Source organism: Microtus oregoni, unplaced genomic scaffold (assembly GCF_018167655.1).
Source record: "Microtus oregoni isolate MIOR12 unplaced genomic scaffold, Mior012 000144F_ref0000341, whole genome shotgun sequence".
NCBI lineage: Eukaryota > Metazoa > Chordata > Mammalia > Rodentia > Cricetidae > Microtus > Microtus oregoni.
The window spans coordinates 894,251-918,380 of NW_024544794.1; the positions used below are offsets into that span (position 1 = coordinate 894,251).

General features: G+C 44.4%; 2 protein-coding genes across 7 annotated transcripts in view; both read right to left on the bottom strand.

Moving 5' to 3' along the window:
- Nucleotides 1–12,245, bottom strand: part of LOC121444840 (origin recognition complex subunit 2-like) — a 31,170-nt gene extending 18,925 nt beyond the window's left edge. The window contains exons 1-7 of one of the 5 annotated variants that reach the window (XM_041646746.1): nucleotides 12,109–12,156; nucleotides 9,590–9,665; nucleotides 8,107–8,155; nucleotides 7,250–7,356; nucleotides 6,144–6,287; nucleotides 3,429–3,515; nucleotides 378–470 (exon numbers count right to left, since the gene is read on the bottom strand). In XM_041646746.1, the coding sequence (XP_041502680.1) occupies nucleotides 378–470; nucleotides 3,429–3,515; nucleotides 6,144–6,287; nucleotides 7,250–7,349 (424 nt within the window). In that variant the 5' untranslated portion in view covers nucleotides 7,350–7,356; nucleotides 8,107–8,155; nucleotides 9,590–9,665; nucleotides 12,109–12,156. Of the gene's footprint in view, nucleotides 1–377; nucleotides 471–3,428; nucleotides 3,516–6,143; nucleotides 6,288–7,249; nucleotides 7,357–8,106; nucleotides 8,156–9,589; nucleotides 9,666–12,108 lie in introns of those variants that run through there. The other 4 variants (XM_041646744.1, XM_041646745.1, XM_041646747.1 and 1 more) reach the window with 4 other exon arrangements.
- A 413-nt stretch (nucleotides 12,246–12,658) lies between these two features.
- Nucleotides 12,659–23,999, bottom strand: LOC121444843. Of its 2 annotated transcripts, XM_041646752.1 has the most exons (3): nucleotides 23,197–23,999; nucleotides 22,501–22,632; nucleotides 12,659–12,805 (listed from the first exon to the last, which is right to left on the bottom strand). In XM_041646752.1, the coding sequence occupies exons 1-2, from the start codon at nucleotides 23,684–23,686 to the stop codon at nucleotides 22,532–22,534; spliced, it is 591 nt and encodes a 196-aa protein (XP_041502686.1). In that variant the 5' UTR covers nucleotides 23,687–23,999; the 3' UTR covers nucleotides 12,659–12,805; nucleotides 22,501–22,531. The 2 variants fall into 2 exon arrangements, with proteins under 2 accessions (XP_041502686.1, XP_041502685.1); XM_041646751.1 differs by lacking the exon at nucleotides 12,659–12,805 and having other exon boundaries at nucleotides 18,371–22,632.
- Nucleotides 24,000–24,130: the final 131 nt, after the last annotated feature.

Genomic DNA, 24,130 nt, shown 5'->3' on the forward strand with positions numbered 1-24,130 from the left:
AGATGTTCCGTGATTTACAACAAGCTGTTCAACTAGAAACTCCCAAAGTCTCATTTCACAGTATGTGCCCAAGCCACCTGTTCCACGAGAAACTGGCTGACTCAGATAAACAAGTATAGAACTTCAGGGTGGTTTTCAGTGTCCCGGTCAATTCTCACGTCAGGTGCACAGGCGACTTTGTGCATCTGATACTGATGCTTTGTTGTTGATAAATATAGACACATTAAAATTGGTGGGATTTTAAAAATTACAATCTGTTGAATGAATGTTCAGAGAAAAGAATTTGTGAAAATTCACTAAGATTTAAGAAGAGGAGACGCAAAGATCACGCTAATGCAACTGTGAAAGCTCTTCAAAGAAACGTGACAGCGTACTACCCTTGCTCTGCCGAGGGACGTTCTTCTTAACGTCAGGATCATTCTTTGAGTCAACCGCAACAACTTTTCTTGGCGTTTTTGCTAGTTCTAAAGCTGTAATCAGAGAGGAAAATACCTTTGTTGAATAGCACATAAAGAGGGAAGGAGCTTTTACTCACAGGGGCTCTTTAAACAAAACCTGCATGTTACTTTATCATAAAGAGAAGTAAATCTTCTTCTTAAGTATTAAGTATTAAGAGTACAGATAGCTGGGAGATGGTGGCGCACACCTTTAATCCCAGCACTCGGGAGACAGAGGCAGGCAGATCTCTGTGAGTTTGAGGTCAGCCTGGTCTACAGAGTGAGTTCCAGGACAGCAAGGGCTACATAGGGAAACCCTATCTCAAAGAACAAAAAAACAAAAAACAAACAAAAACAAAAAAGAGTACTGCTTCTTAAAAAAGCTTTAAGCTGTCTTTTTTATCTTTAAAACAATTACACTTACTCATCTGTGTGTGTGTGTGGATATATGCACCCAGTATGCACATGCACAAGTCAGAGAAGGCAGTATTCTCTTCACAAACATGGGTCCTGGAGATCAAACTCAGCCTGACACGTTTCATGACAAGTGCTTTTACCTGATGAGCCGTCTAACACTTCCTAGCATCTAAATCTCCCAATCATGCAGAAATTTCTCATAGCATAACAGAAACGACTGCTCTATTCAGTACCAGCTGATGATATTCATCCTCCTCCTTCCTTGACGTGTTCGTTGTGTTCTCCTCCCTTTTTTTTGAGACAGGGCCTCATTTTGCAGCCTCAAACTCACAGAGATCCGCCTGCCTCTGCCTCCTGAGTACTGGGATTAATGGTGTGCACTATGTCTGGCTTTCCTTCCTTTTCTTATATAAAGTGTAGCCATGACCTCCTAAGGTGATGCATGGGAAGGAGCTGGATCAAAAAACCAAGTAAAAACTATATACAAGTTAAAATTCTGAAATATTCTAAGAGTGGTGCTCTTGTATTTAAAGCTATACATACGGACGATTCATAAACTATAATACGATCTTGAGCAGAGTGGTGCTCTTGTATGTAAAGCTATACATGTGGAAGATTCATAAACTATAATATGGTCTTGAGCAGAGTGGTGCTCTTGTATGTAAAGCTATACATGTGGAAGATTCATAAACTATAATATGGTCTTGAGCAGAGTGGTGCTCTTGTATGTAAAGCTATACATGTGGAAGATTCATAAACTATAATATGGTCTTGAGCAGAGTGGTGCTCTTGTATGTAAAGCTATACATGTGGAAGATTCATAAACTATAATATGGTCTTGAGCAGAGTGGTGCTCTTGTATGTAAAGCTATACATGTGGAAGATTCATAAACTATAATATGGTCTTGAGCAGAGTGGTGCTCTTGTATGTAAAGCTATACATGTGGAAGATTCATAAACTATAATATGGTCTTGAGCAGATGGCTGCTTCTTTGCTGCAGCACCAAATGAAACAGTTGATTTTAGGTGGCATTTTAAATAAAACATCTGTCCAATCTTTATCTCTCACCGGGACAAGCACGCGGAAAACGAGCCTACCTGAGGGAATGAATTTATCGTACTTCCTTTTCAGATGTACCATCATCACCCTTAGGTAAGCATGTGCACATGTATGTGAGTGCACATTTATCTTACTTCCTTTTCAGATGTACCATCATCACCCTTAGGTAAGCATGTGCACATGTATGTGAGTGCACATTTATCTTACTTCCTTTTCAGATGTACCATCATCACCCTTAGGTAAGCAAGTGCACATGTATGTGAGTGCACATTTATCGTACTTCCTTTTCAGATGTACCGTCATCACCCTTAAGGTAAGCATGTGCACATGTATGTGAGTGCACATTTATCTTACTTCCTTTTCAGATGTACCATCATCACCCTTAGGTAAGCATGTGCACATGTATGTGAGTGCACATTTATCGTATTTCCTTTTCAGATGTACCATCATCACCCTTAGGTAAGCATGTGCACATGTATGTGAGTGCACATTTATCGTATTTCCTTTTCAGATGTACCATCATCACCCTTAGGTAAGCATGTGCACATGTATGTGAGTGCAGACGCCCACAGCAGAGCTACAGGTAGTGTGAGTCACCTGACGGGCGTACGGAAACAACCTGGGACCTCCGCAAAGGTCGTACACACTTGTAACTCCTGAGCCACTTCTCCAACCTATTTCTTTTATTCTTTAAATGGAGAACGTGTATCTGTATTTATTTTAGGCCATCTTACTGGCCCATATGCCCTTCCTAGCTGTTAGAATTTTCAAGATCTTCTGATCTTAAAATTCAGCTGAGATATTCCACAAGCACTTCTTTTTTAAATTTCCTGACCTTAATTTCCCATGACTTTTCAACTTATCCAAATATAAAATATAAAACATATACACCCTTGCTTAATATTCAGGCCCTCCCTTATCTCTCCCCTAAAATGTCTCCGTAGATTCGATTCTCCAATCCATGCTCATCCATTCCCGGACTGCAGAAATGTGAATGGATGTTTTTAATTCAGTACCCTTCCTCCTGTAATTTTAACAAATTTCTATCAATTCTTCAAAACTGGCATTGCCCCCTTTCATGACTCAACCCCAAAGAATACCTTTCTACTTTGAGCAACCGTAGCTTATACACAACTCTACGGAGACTGGGTAGGAATAGAACAGTCCAGGCTTTGAAATCTAAACTGGCTCTGCCATGTATCTGTGGGTTTAATATACATCATAGGCTCCCGTAAACAGATAGATAGATAGATAGATAGATAGATAGATAGATAGATAGATGTATATACGGAACACGGCTCGGACCCTGGCATACAGTACTTGGTCAACAATAACTTCTACTGTTATTATGGAAATGACTTTCTTTTTAAGTAAGAGCAGCTCAGGAAGTCTTTGAACTCTCTGCCCTCTAAGGACCACTTATCCCAGCATTCTTCCAGGGAATACAGCAGAAGGTAATCACAGGAACGTGGTGCTGGCCTACCTTGACCGCAGGAAACACCAGAGTGACATACCTAATTTGGTCATTTCTTCAGAATGTTTTCTGGATTGAAAAGAATAAACTTTATTCCCATCTACAGCAGAGCCATTTTTCAAGGATTCTGTAAAAGAAAATGCAGGATGCAATGAGGAAAAAGGAAGATTGAGAAAAAAGATAAAACTTTAAATAGCTAAAAATCTAAAAGTTATACCCCCTCACTTCCTTTCATACAAGTTTACCAGCAGAAGCCAAACAGTGGTGGCGCACGCCTTCAATCCCAGCACTCGGGAGGCAGAGGCAGGCGGATCTGTGAGTTCCAGGACAGGCTCCAAAGCTACACAAAGAAACCCTGTCTTAAAAAACAAAAACAAGTTCACCAATAGATATTTACGTACAAAATACTTCTATATACACGACAAGGAAAACCGGCTAATCTTGTTTATTTAATCATTAACACAAGAAACATGCTATTTATAGATACAATGATTTTTTTCCAGACTGGAGAGCTTAAAACAAGAGGGTAAAACTGTGAGTTGAAAAGGGCTGATAATGTATGTAAGGCTATCTTCACTAGTTTTCTGTTACCCTAGTAAACAAAACCCCTGGGCTGGAGAGATGAGCTTCTTCTTCTTCTTCTAGAGGAGCCGAGTTCCCAGCACCTGCATCAGGATCCAAAGCCCTCTGCAGGCTCAAGGACACACACACATACACATAAAGTAAATCTTCAAAAAGAAAATAAAATCTCTAAAGCAAGAAACTTTATAAATACAAGGTGTTCATTTTCCTGGAGAAGGAACTAGCATGTCACACACACAGAAAGTCAGGAAGCTTGTGAGCGATCCAGGAGGCGTGCTCATGTTTTTATAACCAGCTCTTTCAGAAACTGTCTTAATTCATTCTAAAGATAAGTATAGCACTGTTCAGTCTAATGCTGTGTCTCCCGAGGCAGCACACATCGGGTGACTTAACTCCTAGTAGACCTTAGCAGAGCTCAACATCACCACCTTGGATACCACACTTCCAATGCATAAACCCCTGGGGACAAACCACAGCAAGTGTTCTTATAGAACAGACTTTTTTCTTTCCTCTTCCTAAAGATTCTGTGTTAGAGCTGGATGTGGGGGCATGGACCGACAATTCTAGCCCCTGGGAGGAGACAGGGTGGTCAGTAGTTTAAAACCAGCCTATGCCACATAATATCAAGTGTCGAAATGCCCATGGAGGAAATGAAAGATCCTTGGTTAGATGCCCTGTGTTCTAAAACTCAGGCCAGTGAGATGGTTCAGTGGGCCAAGAACCTGACTGATCACTGGGACCCACATGTGGGAGGGAATCGACTCCCCAAAGTTGCTGTCTGTGGTGAGCTCAAAGCCAGCGTGGGCCATGAGATACTCTGGCTCAGAAATGAATGGATAAATACATAAGGTGGGCGGGAGTTGTGGAAGATGCCCAACACTGTCCTCTGACCTTCCGACACACACATATAAATAAATATAACTAAAAAGCTGGGAGGCTGGAGAGGTGGCTCAAGGGTTGAGAGGAGAGTGTGTGCTGCATTGCACAGGACCGCACGTGGGGCTGCTCACATCATCCTGTAAGCCTAGCTTCCCGAGGGATCCAATGGTGCTGGCTTTAGGGACACCTACACTACAGAGGTGCATGCACACATACAAACACTCAATTAAAAAATAATAAATCTTTGAAAATATCGACATACAAAATAATGCAAATTTATATGTGCAAATGGCAAATAGAAAGCACACACTGCAATAATTCCATCTTCTCTGAAGTGAAGTGAGCATTTATTTATTTACTTACTTTTGTGCTAGCGATTAAACCTAGAGCCTCAAGCATGGTGTTCAGTGCTCTATTACTGAACTGTACTCTCAAATCTTTCTTATTTTTTGAGACACGTCTTACCACCCCGGCTAGGTTGGCCCTGAACTCATTAGGCAGTGCAACCAGGCCGCGTGGTCCTCCCGGCTCAGGCTCCTCAGTGGCTGGGATTAAAACTCTGTGCCACCAGTCTAAGCTAAGGAAATGTGAAAAAAATCCTTGGTATTACAAAATCTATGGCCTTGAAATAATCACATTACAAAAGCAGATATACAGCAACAAGGAATGCAACATTGTCACGGATGGGAACAATTGTCAGGAAACAGGGAAAGGGGAAGTAGCAGATGAGAGAAACAAAACATAAAAAATACAGGAGATAATGAACAAAGAACGAGGACATCTTCCCAAAATACAGAGAAATTAAAGACAAGGTCACATGTATTAGGCACTGATCCTCCAATCTAATCAGGACCTGTGCAGGGCAGGGGAAATTGGTTAGAGTCCTGCAGTTAAGCCTTGCCCTTAGTCTGAAACATCATCAGGACATATACCAATATTATGATCTGCAGGAAGTACTCTTACATGGAAAAAAATATATAAAATAATGATCTCATTATGATATCTGTAGATCTCATTATGCCTTGCTCTTGTTCTCCATCCCTGAGTATCGTTTTCAGTCTCTGAGGCTAACACAAGCAGTCATAAATTCGACCAAGAATGCACCCCGGAAGTGTCAGCTGCTTAGTCAGGAATACTCACTAAACCTTCTGAGGGACAGAGGCTCACTGAGCTCAACTAAATTTGGGCTCCTTGAAAATCCAGAATAGAGTTGGTATTCCAGGCCTGTTTTTCCAGCTACTCAGAAGACCAAGTTGCTTTTGTACATCCTGAAAAGCAGTTCCCCGCTGAATACCTTGAATATTTCTTCCCAAAACTTCCACGTAGTTCTGATCCTTTAGGACTTCCTGGTCACTCTTCTCCAGTTCACATTCTGGCTTCTTTATTATTTTCTGAGGATTGACCAAAAGCTGAGCTTTCTCCTTTTTTATTTTAGTTCCTATAAAAATATATATAAGAGTTACGAATTTTCTTTTTTTCTTATTTTGTTTTGTTTGTTTTTTGAGACAGGGTTTCTCTGTAGACCAGACTGGCCTTGAACTCAGAGAGCTCTGCACACCTCCGCCTCCTGCAGAGTGCTTGTTTTTACGTCATGCGCCACCACCGCCTGGCGTGAATTACACTACAGTCACCCAGACGGCTCCGCAGATAAAATGTGCGCCATGCCTGATGGAATGCACAGGGGCAAAGAGATCCATGTCCAGAGCGCTGTCCTCTGACCACCATGTGTATGCTGCACGTCACCACGCGTGTGCTGCACGTCACCACGCGTGTGCTACATGTCACCACGTGCATGCTGCATGTCGCCACATGTATGCTACACATCATCACGTGCATGCTACATGTGCCACCACGTGCATGCTGCATGTCACCACGTGCATGCTGCATGCCACCACATGTATACTACATGTCATCACGTGTATGCTACATGTCATCACGCGTATGCTACATGTCACCATGCGTGTGCTACATGTCACCACGTGCATGCTGCATGTCACCAAGTGTATGCTACATGTCACCACATGTATGCTACATGTCACCACGTGCATGCTGCATGTCACCACGTGTATACTACATGTCATCATGTGTATGCTACACACGTCAGCAGACAAACTATACCAAATGCACGATTAGTAGTATATAAGGCCTCTGGGGAAGTTACTGTTTTATCTTCCCTTAAACGTGCGAAGTCAGCTGGGCAGTGGTGGCGCACGCCTTTAATCCCAGCACTCGGGAGGCAGAGGCAGGCGGGTCTCTGTGAGTTCGAGGCCAGTCTGGTCTACAAAGTGAGTTCCAGGACAGACAGAGAGACCATCTCAAAAAACCAAAACCAAAAAAAAAAAACCCAAACAACAAAGATGTGATCCATGAGCATCTCTTCAAGTGTGCAAACACACATACCTCCTTCTCTATCGAAAATGTGATTGAGGACATCATCATCGCCCACAAATTGAACAACCAGCACCTTAGCTTCTTCCTTCATCTGTGGGGAGCTCATCATGGCCAACCTAAACAAAGTATAAGTCAGTGTGATGAACAATTCATACCAAATAAACATCGTGGAATGAACACACAGAATTACCTAGTATTTTTAAAGGGGGGCACGTACCACGCACTCTTCCGTGAGTATGTCCTGCGGTAGAATAATTCTCTTGCACACAGTGAAGACTTGTCACTGTGAGCATTTAATAAACAAACTGGCTGGCCCAGGGCTCAACAGGACCGAGGTAGGCGGGAAAGCCAAACTGAAAATTATGGGCTAAGAAAGGGCAGAGTCGGGGAGATGCCAGCCAGCCACACTAGAAAATGAGGTAACGAGCCATGGACCATGTGGCAAAGCATAGATAAAAATACAATTGACGTAAATGTAAGAGTTAGGTAGTAACAAGTCTGAGCTATCTGCCGATCGTGTATAAGTAGTATTAAGCCTCTGCGTTGGTTATTTGGGACTGGCGACCGGTGGGGAATGGGTAAAAAACATTGCCTACAACATCCCGTCCCTCAGTGGTGGCTTGTGACTGGGACACGGAGGCCAAGCCCCTTCTCTCCCAGCAGCAGAGGGGCACACTAGGGCACGGCAGCAGAAACCCCATTTCTGCTTTTTCTTCTGACAAAAAAAAAAAAAAAAACAACCCAAACCAACAAACAGCAAAACACTAAGGACTATTTCTCTCACGCAACTTACTTATTACACAGATAGCTAAATGTTGCAAAATTTTGCTTAATAACAAGCATAATTAAGTCGCTTTTTCATTTACCTTGTAAGGTGCTATGCATTCTGCAGCTTGAAAATTCAGTCACCTGTAACTAGAAGTCAGTCAAGATCAGCTAGCAGGTAAAGGAAAGCAACCCGGGTAGCCACACCCCCAGAGTCAGGCCTTAAACAACAGGAGGTATAGATAACTGTCCCCAGAAGCTAAAGCTGCTACAGTGGAACAAAGAGGACAAAACAGTAACTGGCTGAAGAAACCGAGACTGAGAAGAGAAAAGCATTAGACTGGCAAGAGGGGAGTCAGAGGAGGAAGGAGAGCACTTTCTGAGTTACACAGACTTTCCACCACTTTTTCTCTTGTAGTGAGACAAGGGCTTCTTACGTAGCCAAGGCTAGCCTTGAACTCAGAATTCTCCGCTCTACCTCTCAAGTGCTGGAATCATAAACAAATGCCACCAAGCCCAGCTCTTTACAATTATTCTAATGTAACCCTCAGAGCTCCAAGACGTTACGCTTTGTGGAGAAAAATAACAGACATTCCACCCATAGAGTCAGAGCCACATCTAGGAAAGTCCGTCCTTCTTGGGTCATTTTAAAGTCATGCTGCTTTCTAGTCTAGACTTCAAATATAGTAAACAAAATGTGTAATGCATCTATACAGTATCTGTATGAAGAAACTAATAATTTATACTTGAATGAAAAGACTTCTTTTTTTTGCAGGGACTAAGTTTGAGATACTGTATCAGGTACTTTCAGATACAGCAGAAACAGAGTCAAGTACATATCTGTGTATGTGTGCAATTACTCTACTTTATAAATAAGCTGTCAGCTAAGCAGTACATTTTTTTATAATTCACAATTAGAAATCAATTTTGACTGATTCCTAAATTCCTGATCACCTAATTAGATAGCTTGTTCCTTTCTCATTTACCTTGCAAAGCATTTCCTGTCACTGAATAAAAATTTTACTCTAAGTCAGGTAGCAATGGCTCACACCTTTAATCCCAGCACTCGGGAGACAGAGGCAAGTAGATTTCTGTGAGTTCGTGGCCAGCCTGGTCTACAAGAGCTTGTTCCAGGACAGGCTCCAAAGCTACACAGAAAACCGTGTCTCAAAAAAAAAAAAAAAACAACAATAAATAAATGAATATTTTAAAAATCTTACTCTAACTTGCTTGTTATGCTCTCTGAAAACTTTCCATAGATGTCATCATAAAACAAAACATGTGGTTCTGGACTTCAGGGCAATGAGCGGAGAGAAAGGGAGCAGAGAGGGGAAGACTGAGACACAATTTTCATTAGCAAAGCTAAATAATTCCTGTCAGTGAATCTTCAAGGACTTTTACAAAAATAGTCTAGGTAACTAAATATTATGACAGGCGATTTCCCCGTGGTAGTTCACTGTGTATGTGTGTGGGGGGGGGGGGGGGGGTCAGAAGACCACTTCTGACGTCATATTCCCTGAGCTATTCCTTTGAGAGCAGAAGCTGGTAGAGCATGCTGGTTGACCAGCAACTCCGGGAACCCACCTGGCTCTGCCGCCCCAACTGTAGGACTGCAAGCTCCCAGGCCACCAAATCTTTGGGTTTGTTGTTGCTGCTGGTGCTGTTAAATAACATGGGTTTTAGGGACTGAACTCAGGTCCTTGTGCTTCCAAGACAAGCACTTTACCAACTGAGCAGTCTCTCTAATACCTATTGCATCTTATTTTTACTGTGCGCGCGCGTGTGTGTGCGCGTGCATGTGTGTGTGTGCGTGCATGTGTGTGTGTGCGTGTGTAAGAAACAATGATCTCATGAATTCTAGACTGGCCTCCAACCAAAGATAACCTTGAACTTCTGACACAGCTTCTACCTCCCAAACGCAAGTGTTACCACGCCTGGCTTATACTATGCTATGGACGGAGACCAGGACTTTCAGCAGGCTAAGCCAAGAGCTCCAATCGTACGACATCCTTAGTCCCTTAATCTACTTCCTGTGATGTCTCACAATTTATAATACAAGCTGGCTTTGAACTTGCGATTCCGTTACCTCAGCTTCAACAGCAGTGGGATGGCAGCCACCATACCCAGATCTAGTATTTTAATCATCTCCTAGGTGAGAGGGCCCATGTGGTCAAGGATGGCCATGAATGAGGCCCAACACAAAACTGTGAAAATAAACACTGAGTTCTTTTTGCAAGTTTTCTTTTCTTTCTTTCTTTTTTTTTTTTTTTTGGTAACTGGATTATGATGTTCTCAGCCATGAACTATGTGGATGACAGCAACATTGTATCCAAATGTCAAAAAAGGTCGGAAGTACCTGCCTTTGGCAACTGTTGTATCTAAATGTCAGAAGGGCTGGATATACCTGCAATCTCGTTTGTATCAAAATGCATTTATTTATACAATATATTCTGTTGGGACCAATTGAGTCCGGGCCTTCGGCTGCTCTTCCCTGTCTAGAGCCTTCTAATTGAAGTGACTAAAAGCTGTGTTTTGCCTAGAGGATCAGAGGATGGGATTTTCACCTGGTGGCCATTGACTGCAAGGTATTTAAGCCTCCAAGGTGCTACTAAAGAAGGGCTTTTTGGTACCAGTGTTGGAAGGTCTGTGTCGGTCTGTCTCTGCGTGTGTATTCTCAACCTCCAGTCCCTTGCCCAAAGCTCGTGAACTGGGTTCCAGCGCATAGAGCGCAGACGGGGGCCGCAGTGCATGACAATATCCGTTTTTGAGTTTTGAGTTTAAAATATTTTCTGTACACAGAGAAACCCTGTCTCAAAAAACCAAAAAAAAAAAAAAATATTTTCTGTAGCACCCCGTTGAAATTTCTACCAAGACCTCATGAGAGAAGTTTCCAACAATGTCCGACAAAACACTATCTAACAAATCCACAAAATACGAATGGGGGAGGCTGAGAAGATAAAGCATTTGTCCCACGAGTGTCAGAATGGGAGCTGAGGTCCTTGCAGCCATTTAAAAGTTGAGCCAGTGCTCAGAACTGGGGAGGGCGGAGAAATGGGATCCCTGAGGCAAGCTGGCTAACCAAACCAGCAAAGCCCGGGTTTCAGTGAGAGCCCCAGCTTCAGTAAACATCATGAAGAGCAATCGGGAGAGACACCTAAAATTAACGTTAACCTCTGCCCTCCACATACACACTCGTGGACACACCACACCCCCACAACCAACCAATGAAATACAGATATCCACAGCGAGCGTCTAGGTGTTAAAGGGTCAGTTCTCCACGGTCAACAGGCAACCCAGCAACACCAAGCATAGGTAGCAATGCGCTTCTCTCTGGGAGTAAACACATTTACAACCAGGCACTGTCCCGAGGCAACCGCAGCTTTAGGGCACCCGGCAGGGATGACAGCACAGCCTTCAGCAGCCTTCCCGACCCGCGACCTCTCGGACCACATCCCTCGCAGTTCCCTCTCCTACTTGCGTTCTGGCTCCTGATCATTCTCTACCGGGAAGCCGGCAGGCTGCGTGCAGACCTCTCGCCACGGAACAGACAGACGCGTGGCTTCCGCAGACGGCGCCTCTCACGGGGGAGGCACCGGAGAGGCTGCGCCCCCGGATTCGCCCAGCATCACCCAGCGTCGCCCACGGGGGAGGCATCGGAGAGGCTGCGTCCCCAGCATCGCCCAGCATCACTCAGAATCGCCCAGCATCACCCAGAATCGCCCAGCATCACCCAGCATCCCCCAGAATCGCCCAGCATCACCCAGAATCGCCCAGCATCACCCAGAGTCACCCAGCATCGCCCAGCATCACCCAGAGTCAACCAGTATCGCCCAGCATCACCCAGAATCGTCCAGCATCACCCAGAATCGCCCAGCATCACCCAGAGTCACCCAGCATCGCCCAGCATCACCCAGAGTCAACCAGTATCGCCCAGCATCACCCAGAATCGCCCAGCATCGCCGAGCATCACCCAGCGTCGCCCAGGACCTCCCAGCATCGCCCTCCGCGGCGAGCGAGCACCGAGGCCGGCGGCCCTGCCTGCCGGGTGCCCTGAGGGAGCGCGCAGCGAACCGCGGCTGCAGCGGGGCCGCACCGGGACTCACCTCAGGCATCCGGAGCCGGCGGGAAGGAGGACGGGAAGGACGACGGCCGTGAAGCCTCCACGCCCCTCCAGGCAGGACTCCCGCCGCCCCGAGGACCGCCGGGACCGACTTCTCCGAGGAGCTCCGAGCGGCGCGAGCCGGACACGGGAGCCGGCAGGGCGCGAGCAGCGCGCCGCACGCCGAGTCTCCGGCCCCGCCCCCTGGCGGCGCCCTCGGCGACCAATCAGGAGCCGAAGTGGCAAGAGCGACGGCCCCGCGGGCCCGTTGACGCGAGCCAGGGGGTCCTCACTCCGCCGGAAAGGAGATCCCCCAAAAACTGGGTTCCGGGATTTCCTCGTCTCTTCCGTTTCCGTTTCCGGGGGCGGGACTGGAGCGTGGGGTCGTTGTCTGGAAGCTTTGGGTCACGGTCGCGATGGCGTGGTTATTTTCGGGCAATCTTCATGTTGTTAGCCCAGCCACCGTGGGGGAAAAGATAATGAAAACGGATTTGCATAAAGAACAACATGCTTTTTATTTAATTTTATTTTATGTGCATTGGTGTGAGGGTGTCAGATCCCCTGGAACTAGAGTTACAGACAGTTGTGAGTATCCCTGTGGGAGCTGGGAACTGGAACAACCGTTGCTCTTAACCGCTGAGCCGTCTTTCCAGCCCCGAAGCAAAGGGATCTCAAGGGTTGCGGGATGGAGGAGCCAGAGCCTGAATATGAAGATAGGATCCTACAATGAGTGAAACGAAGAGACGAAGCGGGACGGTGGTGGCGCACTCCTTTAATCCCATCACTCGGGAGGCAGAGGCAGGAGGATCTCCGTGAGTTCGAGGCCAGCCTGCTCTACAGAGCTAGTTCCAGGACAACCAGGACTGTTACACAGAGAAACCCTGTCTCCCAAAACAAAAACAAACAAAGCAAGAAAGAAAAAGAAATGAAGAGACAAGGTGGAAAGGGGGGCTTATACAGAGAAAAGGGAAAGAAAAACCTGGCTGGGATGCATAACAGTATTTGTTCACTAACAGGATTATGTCATTTCAAACAAAGCACACTTAGTACCCAGCAGTAAGGATACAATACTCGGGTAGATAAAAGATCCCTCTGTCCTCGGAATGGGAAGATACTGGCAGCGGGAGTGCTTACTAACTATGGAGAGCATGGGCCTATGAGCTGTAAGGTGCTGAAATTAAGATTGTTGCAACTAAATTAGGATCGTAGCTACGGAAGTAACTCCATTTTGTACAAAGTTACCATGGCTGTCACCAGCTTGAGTTTGTTAAGTCAGTCCCAGGTTAAGCCTTTTAAAGTCGTCTAGGAGAGCTGGAGAGATGGCTCTGTGGTTAAGAGCACCACCTGCCCTTCTTAAAGGTCCTGAGTTCAATTCGCAACCACGTGGTGGCTCACAACCATCTGTAATGAAGTTTGATGCCCTCTTCTGGCCTGCAGCAGACATGCAGACAGAACACTCTACACAATAAATAAATAAACCATACAAAAAAATAATAAATAAATAAAAACATTAGAGGAAGTATACATAATAAAAAAAAAGAAAAAAAATAAGCTGGTCCAGGAAATGCTGACCACTAAAAAACCCTTTGCCTTTGCCCAGAAATGTGTAACTTTTGGGAGATCATTAACTGTTTATTTTGGCTTCTGTGAACATAATGTCTGCACAAGATTTCTCTTTCAGATTCGTTTGGTTTATTCACCCAAACTTTATATATTTATTTTTGTTTGTTTTTTTCCAAGACAGTGTTTCACAGTGTAGCCCTGGCTGTCCCAGAACTCTCTCCATGGACCAGGCTGGCACTGAACTCAAAGATCCACCTACCTTTGCTTGCTGGAGTTAAAGGAAAGCATCACCACCACCCATCCACACAGACATTTCTTATGACGTCATGTTACTATAAAAGTTAAACGGACATCTCTCCAAGCTGGGAACAGTTTGGACAGAGATGCTGACGCTGGTTCCACTGGGAAATGTTCTCCAGTAAGGAGGCCCTGGAGGCTTGCAGGCTAGGAAGCTGACACTGGACACGGGTGATGATTCGGGAAGCCATTGAGAGCAGAGGCCAAGGGCTGGCAATGACAGGCAGGACTGTAGGGCCCAGAGACAGTGTCGTAAGTCCAACCATCTCTGAGGCCAGGGCAATGCAGTCTCAAGTCCTTTTGGTGATGGGGGTATCAACACCCAGGCTAGAAATGAGACGAGGTGTCTAGGGAACGGGAACATGGCAGTGTGGTCCTTAAGAATGCTCACAAAGTTTCAATCTTTGTATCATTTCACGGGGCTTGGGCTTTGGGGCACCAGGGCTCACAACTTGTGGCTGGTTGCTATCACGTCAAAGCACCTTAGGGTTAGTTGGGTTTTTATTATTTTTTAATCATATCAAGGCCGATCCTTGGCTAGGTTAGTAGCTGGGCTGCTAAGTGGCCTGATTCTCGCTCTTATCAGAGCTCTCAGGTGGCAAACGTCTGTCTCACAGGCGTTACGTTCTTCCAAGTCACACCAAAGGGTTTCTCAGTTACAAGTTATGTCCTTAACACTGGACCACAGGAGTATCTAATTAAAAGGCCCAAAGGAATCAGGAACACTTTCCTTAAAGGAAAGTTTAAAGTTCCCTTTAAACTGAAACCTACATCCTGAATAAGTCGAAAGAGCGAGCAGAAGTTTTCCAGGAATAGTGAAAACGGGTGGGCAAACCGTTGAGCCTCAAACCCTGGAAGAGAAGGCTGCAGCACCTTTTTAATATAGCAAAGTGGAGGCTGGTAGGGGTGGGGTGGTGCTCACCTTTGATCCCCACACTCAGGAGGCAGAGGCAGATGGATCTCAGTGTGTCTGACTGAGGCCAGCCTGGTCTTCAGAGTGAATTCCGGGACAGCTAGGACAGTTATACAGAGAAACCCTGTAGGGGAGGGCACCAAAACAAACAAAACCAAAAGGAACTTGAGAGATGGCTAAGAAATTAACACCACTGGCAGCTATTCCAAAGGTTCCGAGTTCAATTTCCAGCAACTACATCCTAGTGGCTCACAACCATCTGTAGTGAGATGGGATGCCCTCTTCAGGGCAGACAGAGCACTTGTAATCATAAAATAAATAAATCTTGTGGGAGTCCACGTGTGGACTCAGTTTCCATCTGGAGTCCATTCTGACTTCAAGAAGTCACTTGAGTTCAAGTTTGCCTGCTCTGCTTTTTCCAGTAACTTTGAGGGCTGTGAGGAATGTCTGTGTCAGTCCAGAAAATGAACATTTTTGTCCAGATGAAAGAGCACATGTTTCTATTAAGATTTGGGCTGGCATACACCATGAGGCACTCCTCACTAGAGATGAGAAGCTGCTTAGCTGGATGAGATGAGGCACCCGCTTGAGCTTCCTCCCTAGGACAGTGCAGGGAAGGGGTTAGCTGACTCCAAGTCGCTTTGTTCTGCCTTTTGCCTGCAATTAGTATATATGATGGCTGAGAAATAAACTCGGGGCTGTTTGGTATTCTCTTCAGTCCTCTAGGTTTGTCCTATGTTTCTGTCTTCATTTCTCTTAATCTGCTATTCCTATCATCTCACACCCCCTCCCAGGTACCCCTTGCTGATTTCTGTCAGAGTGGGCTCCAACAAAATCTTAAACAACATCATCATCAACAACAACAACAAAAAAAAAATGGAGGCTGGCCGCCAAACTCTCCCAGTATCTCTCAGTCTCTATTGATTACAGGGAAGGCACCATCTTGGCTAAGGGTAGGGCAGATAGCCTAAACATCTTTGCTATAAGAGTGACCATGCAAATCCTGCCATCTTGACTAAGGGCGAATAGGACAGGTCCAGTGACCTATTTGGCATCTTTACTACGAGTGTTCACATAAGAAGCCACCCTTGGGCCACTCAGCCCTTGGTGGCAACCGGGACAGGGAGGTGCTGCAGACTGTGCAACTCTGCCCCTAAGCAAGCAGCACCTGCAACAGCTGCCCCCTCCCCCACTGCCAGGGCAGTAATGTCACTACCTGTCACCAGCCGCCTTTATGCCATTAGCTATGTTTTTAAAAATGCCCACTAGGCAGAGCCAGTTCACGGTCTTTCCTTGGTCTCTAACCTTTTACACTGACTCTGTTGCATCTGACGTTGTTTGCGTGACAGTCTGCCTTGAAAGAGCCCACTGAGGCATTCATTTCACGCAGGGACTCCACCCACCCACCCGCCTGCCTGCCATCTGCTGCCTGTTGGCTCTCTCGTCTGCCCTTCTGGCTTGCAGGAACCCCACCCATCTGCCCGCTCCGCCTGCAGCTGATCTGTTCCCTTATTCCTGCAAGGGCTCTGCTTTCTCATTCAGTGGCGTCTTTGATTCTCCTCTCTCTCCCCCTCTCTCTCTGCTACCATGTGTGAGTCAGAGATAGAAAAGTCAGCTTCCTCTCTGTCAACACACACGGGTTTTCCTTTTATTTATATTTTGCTCAGCTCCTGTTTAATGTGTGTATGTGTGTGTGTGTGTGTGTGTGTGTGTGTGTGTGTGCATGTGACTTTGGATTTAACCCTAACTGTGTGAATATAAGCTAGCTTTAGCTCTGTATGTGTGTAAGTGTGTGTGTAACTTAAATCCAACTGTGTGTTTGTGTCCATGCCCTTACTCTAAAGAAAAATGTTTTAAGCAGTCCTATTGAGCTCTGTTCATTGTACCTTCTTCCAGACTAAGAAAACAAGTCTCAGATACTTTAAATTTGTATATACCTGGGTTTTTTTTGGGGGGGTGGGGGGTTCAAGACAGGGTTTCTCTGTAGCTTTGGTGCCTGTCCTGGAACTAGCTCTTGTAGACCAGGCTGGCCTCAAACTCACAGAGATCCGCCTGCCTCTGCCTCCCATGCTGGGACTAAAGACTGAGCCACCACCGCCCGGCTTTGTTTGTTTTTTGAGACAGGGTTTCTCTGTGTAACTGCCCAGGCTGTCCTGGAACTTTCTCTGTAGACCAGGTGGCCTCAAACTCAATCTGCCTGTCTCTGCTGGCATTAAAGGTGTGTGCCACCACTGCCTGGATAATCTGTTTAATCTTAAAGCTTTGATCTCCTTACATTTGGTTATTTTAGTGTTAAATTTGTGTCCTTACAATTAGCATAAAGAAATGTATCATTATCCTATATATTTAATGAACCAATTTCACTTCTGCTTTTACAATTGAAAAACTATTCATCGTGTCTGTGGGTGTGGAGGCCACAGTAAAACTTCCAGCATGTGAGTCCAGTGGTTAGACTCAGGCCATCAGGTCTGGGGGCTTCTTTGTTGGCTCTCACCTGGTTTTGAAAGAAGCTTTCTCATTCTATAGCCCAGGCTGACCTGACAGCAATCCTCCTGCCTTAGCCTCCCAGTTTATCTGGTTATAGATGCGTGCCACCACACCACAGTTTATCTCTGGTTATAGATGCGTGCCACCACACCACAGTTTATCTCTGGTTATAGATGCGTGCCACCACACCACAGTTTATCTCTGGTTATAGATGTGTGCACCACACCACAGTTTATCTCTGGTTATAGATGCGTGCCACCACACCACAGTTTATCTCTGGTTATAGATGTGTGCACCACACCACAGTTTATCTCTGGTTATAGATGTGTGCACCACACCACAGTTTATCTCTGGTTATAGACGTGTGCCACCACACCACAGTTTATCTCTGGTTATAGACGTGTGCACCACACCACAGTTTATCTCTGGTTATAGACGTGTGCACCACACCACAGTTTATCTCTGGTTATAGACGTGTGCACCACACCACAGTTTATCTCTGGTTATAGATGTGTGCCAACACACCACAGTTTATCTCTGGTTATAGATATGTGCACCACCAGTTTTTTGTCTGTGTCCATTTCCTGGTGTCATATAACTTTAATGTATTGCCTTACTCTAATAAGATATATATTAAAAATTCAGATATACCTAGCAGGTGTGATGGTGTATGGTTTTAATGCCAGCACATGGGAGGCAGAGGTAGGTAGGTCTCCGAGTTACATGTCAGCCTGGTCTACACATAAAACAAATTCACACACACGTGAGTAAAATGGCATTTAAAATACAGCGAGAAGGACTGTGGTGAACTATAAAACTACAGTAAGATAAAATCAACTCAAGGAAATCCACTTAAAAGCCAAATAGAGCTGTATTTTTACAGCTGTACAAAAGAAAATTTACATTCTCAATGTAGCTAGATACATCAAGGGAGACATGACACATCCCTCAAGAGACACAATATTTAACATCTGAGATGTTACATTTCTGCACCGCAGATTGATACTGAATTTTTTACATCTTTATTTACAATAACTTAAAATATTCTTTCATCTCTGGCCGATATTTACAAGTTCAACAGTGACCACATTTCACAGTTCAACAACCAACAGCATGAATCCATCCGGTCAGACAGGCTAATGGCTCACATGCACCAATACATATGATTTTAGATGTGCGTTTATTTTTTTTCTTCAGCTCTGGGGGAAAAAAAAGATTTTTTTTGTCCTAGGTTGAAAGGACACTCGTCAGGAACGATCATACTTTTTATATGTCTGTCCAGTAGTTTCAGCAGCAGAATCCCACCAATGTTGGGGAAGTTTACACAAAGCTACAGATTGACGTTAGTTAAAAACAACAACAAGAAGTTGATCTAAATATCCTCTTATGAAACAAATAATAAAAGCAGGGTATTTTGTTTGCCTGTTACAGAAGTCACATTACATACAGCCAAGGCAATAAAACCCTTGCACTGCTAAGATGGTTTCTTTTAGCCAATTTTAAACAGAATTTAATAAAGCCTGCCTAATTTTAGAAGAACCTAAAGATACAATGTAAACACAGACTTCAAACATTGCTACAATGTAAACACACTGACTTCAAACATTGCTAACATCACATGGAGCATCTTTCATATCTTTGCTTCTATTTAGAAAGGATAATTAAAAACCCAAACCATTATCAGTCTGTCGTTATCTGAAAGCCAATCTTCTCGTCTGAGAAGCGACACATTCTTGTTTGTTTTTATTCAGATAGGATTTCATTAGCCCTGGCTACTCTGGAATTCACCACCAGTACCAGGCTGGCCTTGAACTCACGGACAACTGTCTGCCTCTGCCTCTGGCCTGTGCCACCATGCCCCATCCAATATTTATTAACTATAATAAAAGGACTTGTTTGGAATAGCAGTTTCAAAAAAAACTGTGTTTCATGATTTAATAAATCATTACACAGATTAAACCCTTTAGATCTTTTTGGCCTACGTCTTTTACAGATGTTTTAGCTTCCTTTAAGCCAATTATGTTTTCAAGAGTGGACATGTACAAAAATCAATGTGAATCAATCATTAGTTCAGCTAATAATAACACCAGAAACAAACGCCTCTGCCCACTCAGGAGCACCCTTCAGTAAGTTTCCCTATAATTCACCTAAACAACCCATAATAAAACTGACAAGCCAAATCCTTAATTTTAATATGTCATAAGGAATACAAGTTATTCTCTAATTGGTACTGTTATTGGAGCACTGACATCTTACTGATGTAAAGATAAACACAATCCTGTACGTCTGTTACTGTATTTGTGTCTCCCAGTTCAAATCATGTATACTTGTTCCCTTTGGTGTGAGAAAGCAATTGCATTAAAGGAGCTAAGTTACTTAATAGACATTCTGAAAATAATTTTGGTAGCATTTTCTTTGGTAAATTTTGTAACTGATGAAGACATAAAAACATCTCCTGATAAGACCAACACTGAACTGTTACACTCGAATACAGCAAGCCACATAGCAACTCTGTGGATGGGGACAGATCATCCAATTAGGTGCAGTTCTCTCTGTACATACAAAGATCTATTAGCCTACCTTCAGGTACACAACTTTAAAAAAATATTTATTTATTTATTTATTTATTATGTATACATTATTCTGTCTGTGTGTATGCCTGCAGGCCAGAAGAGGGCACCAGACCTCATTGCAGATGGTTGTGAGCCACCATGTGGATGCTGGGAATTGAACTCAGGATCTTTGGAAGAGCAGGCAATGCTTTTACCCTCTGAGCCATCTCTCCAGCCCCCCAGGTACACAGTTTTTAAAACAGACTCATTTATACCTTACGATACACTTGAGTCTACTCTTTTGGTAAACCCTATTAAATGTAGTAATATGATATCAGACATATGAGTATGTCTCAGTCTGTAAACATCACAAACCCATCTTCTTCACGTTCAGAAGCAAAACCCACATAGGAACTCTCGTCTCTGAACTGTTACTCTCGTTTCTGTTTTTATTTTTTTATTTTTCGAGACAAGGTTTCTATGTGGTTTTGGAGCCTGTCCTGGAACTAGCTCTTTACTCTCGTTTCTGAACTGTTACTCTCGTCTCTGAACTGTTACTCTCGTCTCTGAACTGTTACTCTCGTCTCTGAACTGTTACTCTCGTCTCTGAACTGTTACTCTCGTCTCTGAACTGTTACTCTCGTTTCTGAACTGTTACTCTCGTTTCTGAATTGTTACTCTCGTTTCTGAATTGTTACTCTCATTTCTGCCCGTTACTTCATGTCCTCCTACATTTCTGCAAAACTGTATCCTGAATTTGGTCTTGTATATACTTCTCATAGGACAAATGTCTAATGTTACAAAAATACTGCCAGGAGAGGGGGCGGGGAAGAAGCAAGACTTTGTGGTGTGTGGTCAGGGTTAGACAAGGAGGCGGGGCTGTTCCTCCTCCATGACCAGTAGGTTCTCTGCAGTACAGTACCAGGGTGATGCTACCTGTTAGATTCACACAGCACAAACGATACTAAAGGTTGTCTCAACACATTAGCATGGGAAATTGTACCAGTCTGATGACTCAGGATTTTATTAATATTATTTTACACTGTATTTCATGTTTATTCAATCTGGCAAATACTCTATTTTTAAGAGGTTAAGCTGTCAATTGCTGGTTTTCAAATCACTTATTCTTGCAAACCACTTTAAGAAAATTAAAATATTTCAATAAGTGTCTCACCCAACTTGGTGATGGAACAACAGTGGGCATTCAGCTCAAAAGAGAAGAGCCTCTTGCTCCAACGGCATCGTATAACCCCAGTGCAGAAAAGCCGCTCAGAGAGTCCTGTGCAGTTTCTAATCACCAGTATGACATTCTATTCTTTTTAAATGGAAAAACAATATATAATTGAAATACTAAGCTTTTTGGTTAAGAAACCCCTTTATAATATAATCCAAGTTCAGAAATGGAGTGATCCTCCTTCTCAGTGTTTTACAGTGTGCTATCCTACCCATAAAGACAAAAACTAGTATTTTTATTTATAAACATGCGGTGAATTAGATGAGACTGTCGGTTATCGACAACTGAAGTCCTCAAAAATGGACCAAAGGAACCGCATGAAACAAGGTGGGGAAGACACACCACTGCATCAGGGTGCTCACGGAAACAGTGCAAACAAAAGCAACCTGGAGAAGTTCTCCTCAGTATCCTGGTATCTGATAAATCCAGGAAGCTTAAAGTTACTGAACGGAATTTAGACTTCAGGTTGCAGACACTGAGGTTACACAGGGCTGCTTTCATACAGTTTATGTTATTAGTGGCAGAGGCCACTGCTCATGGAATCATAAGCACAGTAAGGAACAGCGTCTCTCCGGCTTAGGACTGAATGGGATCGAGTTTCTCTTTACTTTGCTTCCCTCCAGAGTGTGTGTCCTTGGTGACTGAAAACGGGCTGATTCAAACTCACTTTCAAACTGTTACAACACTGATCAATGTCATTCCGTTGGGTTTATTTTATAACAAACAAATCCCCACAAATACAAATAACATGGCAGTATGTCACTGCTGTGTGGCAGAGAACTCATAAGGCATAAATCAGAAGAGAATAACGTGCTGCACAGGTGTCTACGTTTGAGCACTACATCCCCATCTATGTTATTTTACATTTTTTTCCCTGGAATTAATACTTTCCTTAATGTGTTCACCAACTGCTAGACCAGAAACTGAGGAATCGCAGAAACGGAAAAGTATCCGCATATACATTTACCAAGTATGGGTAACAAGAGGCATCGGGGTGTGGCTATGCTGTTGACCAGGGCCAAGGTTTGAGAATGGCTGGACCTTACTTCACAGCCTCTGACGGTGAAGGTGTGTGTATGGCAGAGAGAGCAGCTAGGTCATCCCCTGGGTTTCTCCTAATGCAGCAATTCTGATCTGCACTAGAAGGCACCGAACAGCAAGCTGGAAACCGGAGGGTGTTAGTAAAGGAACAAGACTTTATTACCTCCTTGGCTTCTTAATATATTTTCATATTTTAAAGCCTTACTTCTAAGTTACCTTTCTGCTGTACATTTTAGTTTTCTTATTAGTAACATTAAAGTCACACAGAAGAACTCCCAAACCTTCAGGTGCTCAACTCTGTAATCTGACCTGGCGCAGATGGCTCCGACCGTTTTTTCTCTTAGTGGGACGAAGCTTCATGGAAGTCGGGAAGCAGCAAAGGGAGGTTGTTAAAGATAAAGAATGGGCACTTCTGGCTGACGTGTAACGGGTGCTGTATAACTGAACAAAAACCATTTAAATCAGATGCTGGAAGCACAGCAGTTAGAAAGAGTCTTAGAAAACTTATTTCATTTGAACTATTACCTAAGACCATGGCTATAAAGTGTAAATGAGGATTTCTTTACTGAGACCAAATCACAGCTCAAAGGACAGGATTCAAATGTTACAGGGTCACATATATGCATATGTAAAATATACATAGCAATAAATGAAAGTCTTGTAAGATGAACTTTTTTTTTTTCCTTTTGGTTTTGCATGACAGGGTTTTCTCTGTGTAGCCCTGGCTGTCCTGGAACTCACTCTATAGACCAGGGTGACCTTGAACTCAGAGGTCTGGGACTAAGTGCATGTGCCATCACACACTTGGAAAATATCTTAAAACCAACATTACAGTTATAATATTTCTAATTAAAAGACATTTTCTTGTATTTACTACAGTTTATGCTATGATTTCAAATTTTTTGGTATTCTTTTGTGCTTTAATTAAAATGCTTGATTTAGATGCCAACATATGTGCACTTGGGTCCACGAGCCTCTTACATAACCAAGTGCATGCTGCCGTACCGTGAGGGACACCTTCCACACGCGTGCTGCCGTACCGTGAGGGACACCTTCCACACACGTGCTGCCGTACCATGAGGGACACCTTCCACATGCGTGCTGCCGTACTGTGACCGACACCTTCCACACTCATGCTGCCGACCGTGACCGACACCTTCCACACGCGTGCTGCCGTACTGTGACCGACACCTTCCACACTCATGCTGCCGTACCGTGACCGACACCTTCCACACGCGTGCTGCCGTACCGTGAGGGACACCTTCCACACGCATGTTGCCGTACGGTGACGGACACCTTCCACACGCGTGTTGCCGTATGGTGACGGACACCTTCCACACGCGTGCTGCCGTACCGTGACGGACACCTTCCACACGCGTGCTGCCGTACCGTGACGGACACCTTCCACACGTGTGCTGCCGTACCGTGACCGACACCTTCCACACGTGTGCTGCTGACCGTGAGGGACACCTTCCACACGCGTGCTGCCAACCATGACCGACACCTTCCACACGCGTGCTGCCGATTGTGAAGGACACCTTCCACACGCGTGCTGCCGTACCGTGACCGACACCTTCGAAACCTTCCACACGCGTGTTGCCGTACGGTGACCGACACCTTCCACACGTGTGCTGCTGACCGTGACGGACACCTTCCACACGCGTGCTGCCGTACCGTGAAGGACACCTTCCACACGTGTGCTGCCGACCGTGAAGGACACCTTCCACACGCGTGCTGCCGACTGTGAAGGACACCATCCTTCATGCACTAGAAACCTTGTCTGTTTAGAATGTTAGGAAAAGTTTACTTCTCCAGTTTCCACTGCTTTATAATTTTCTAGTTTATACAACATCAGTGAAATGAGTAGAAATGGGACTGAAATGTGTCTGTGATAGCTGCATATCATATCGTAAAAACCAATAAATCATGGCAATGATGT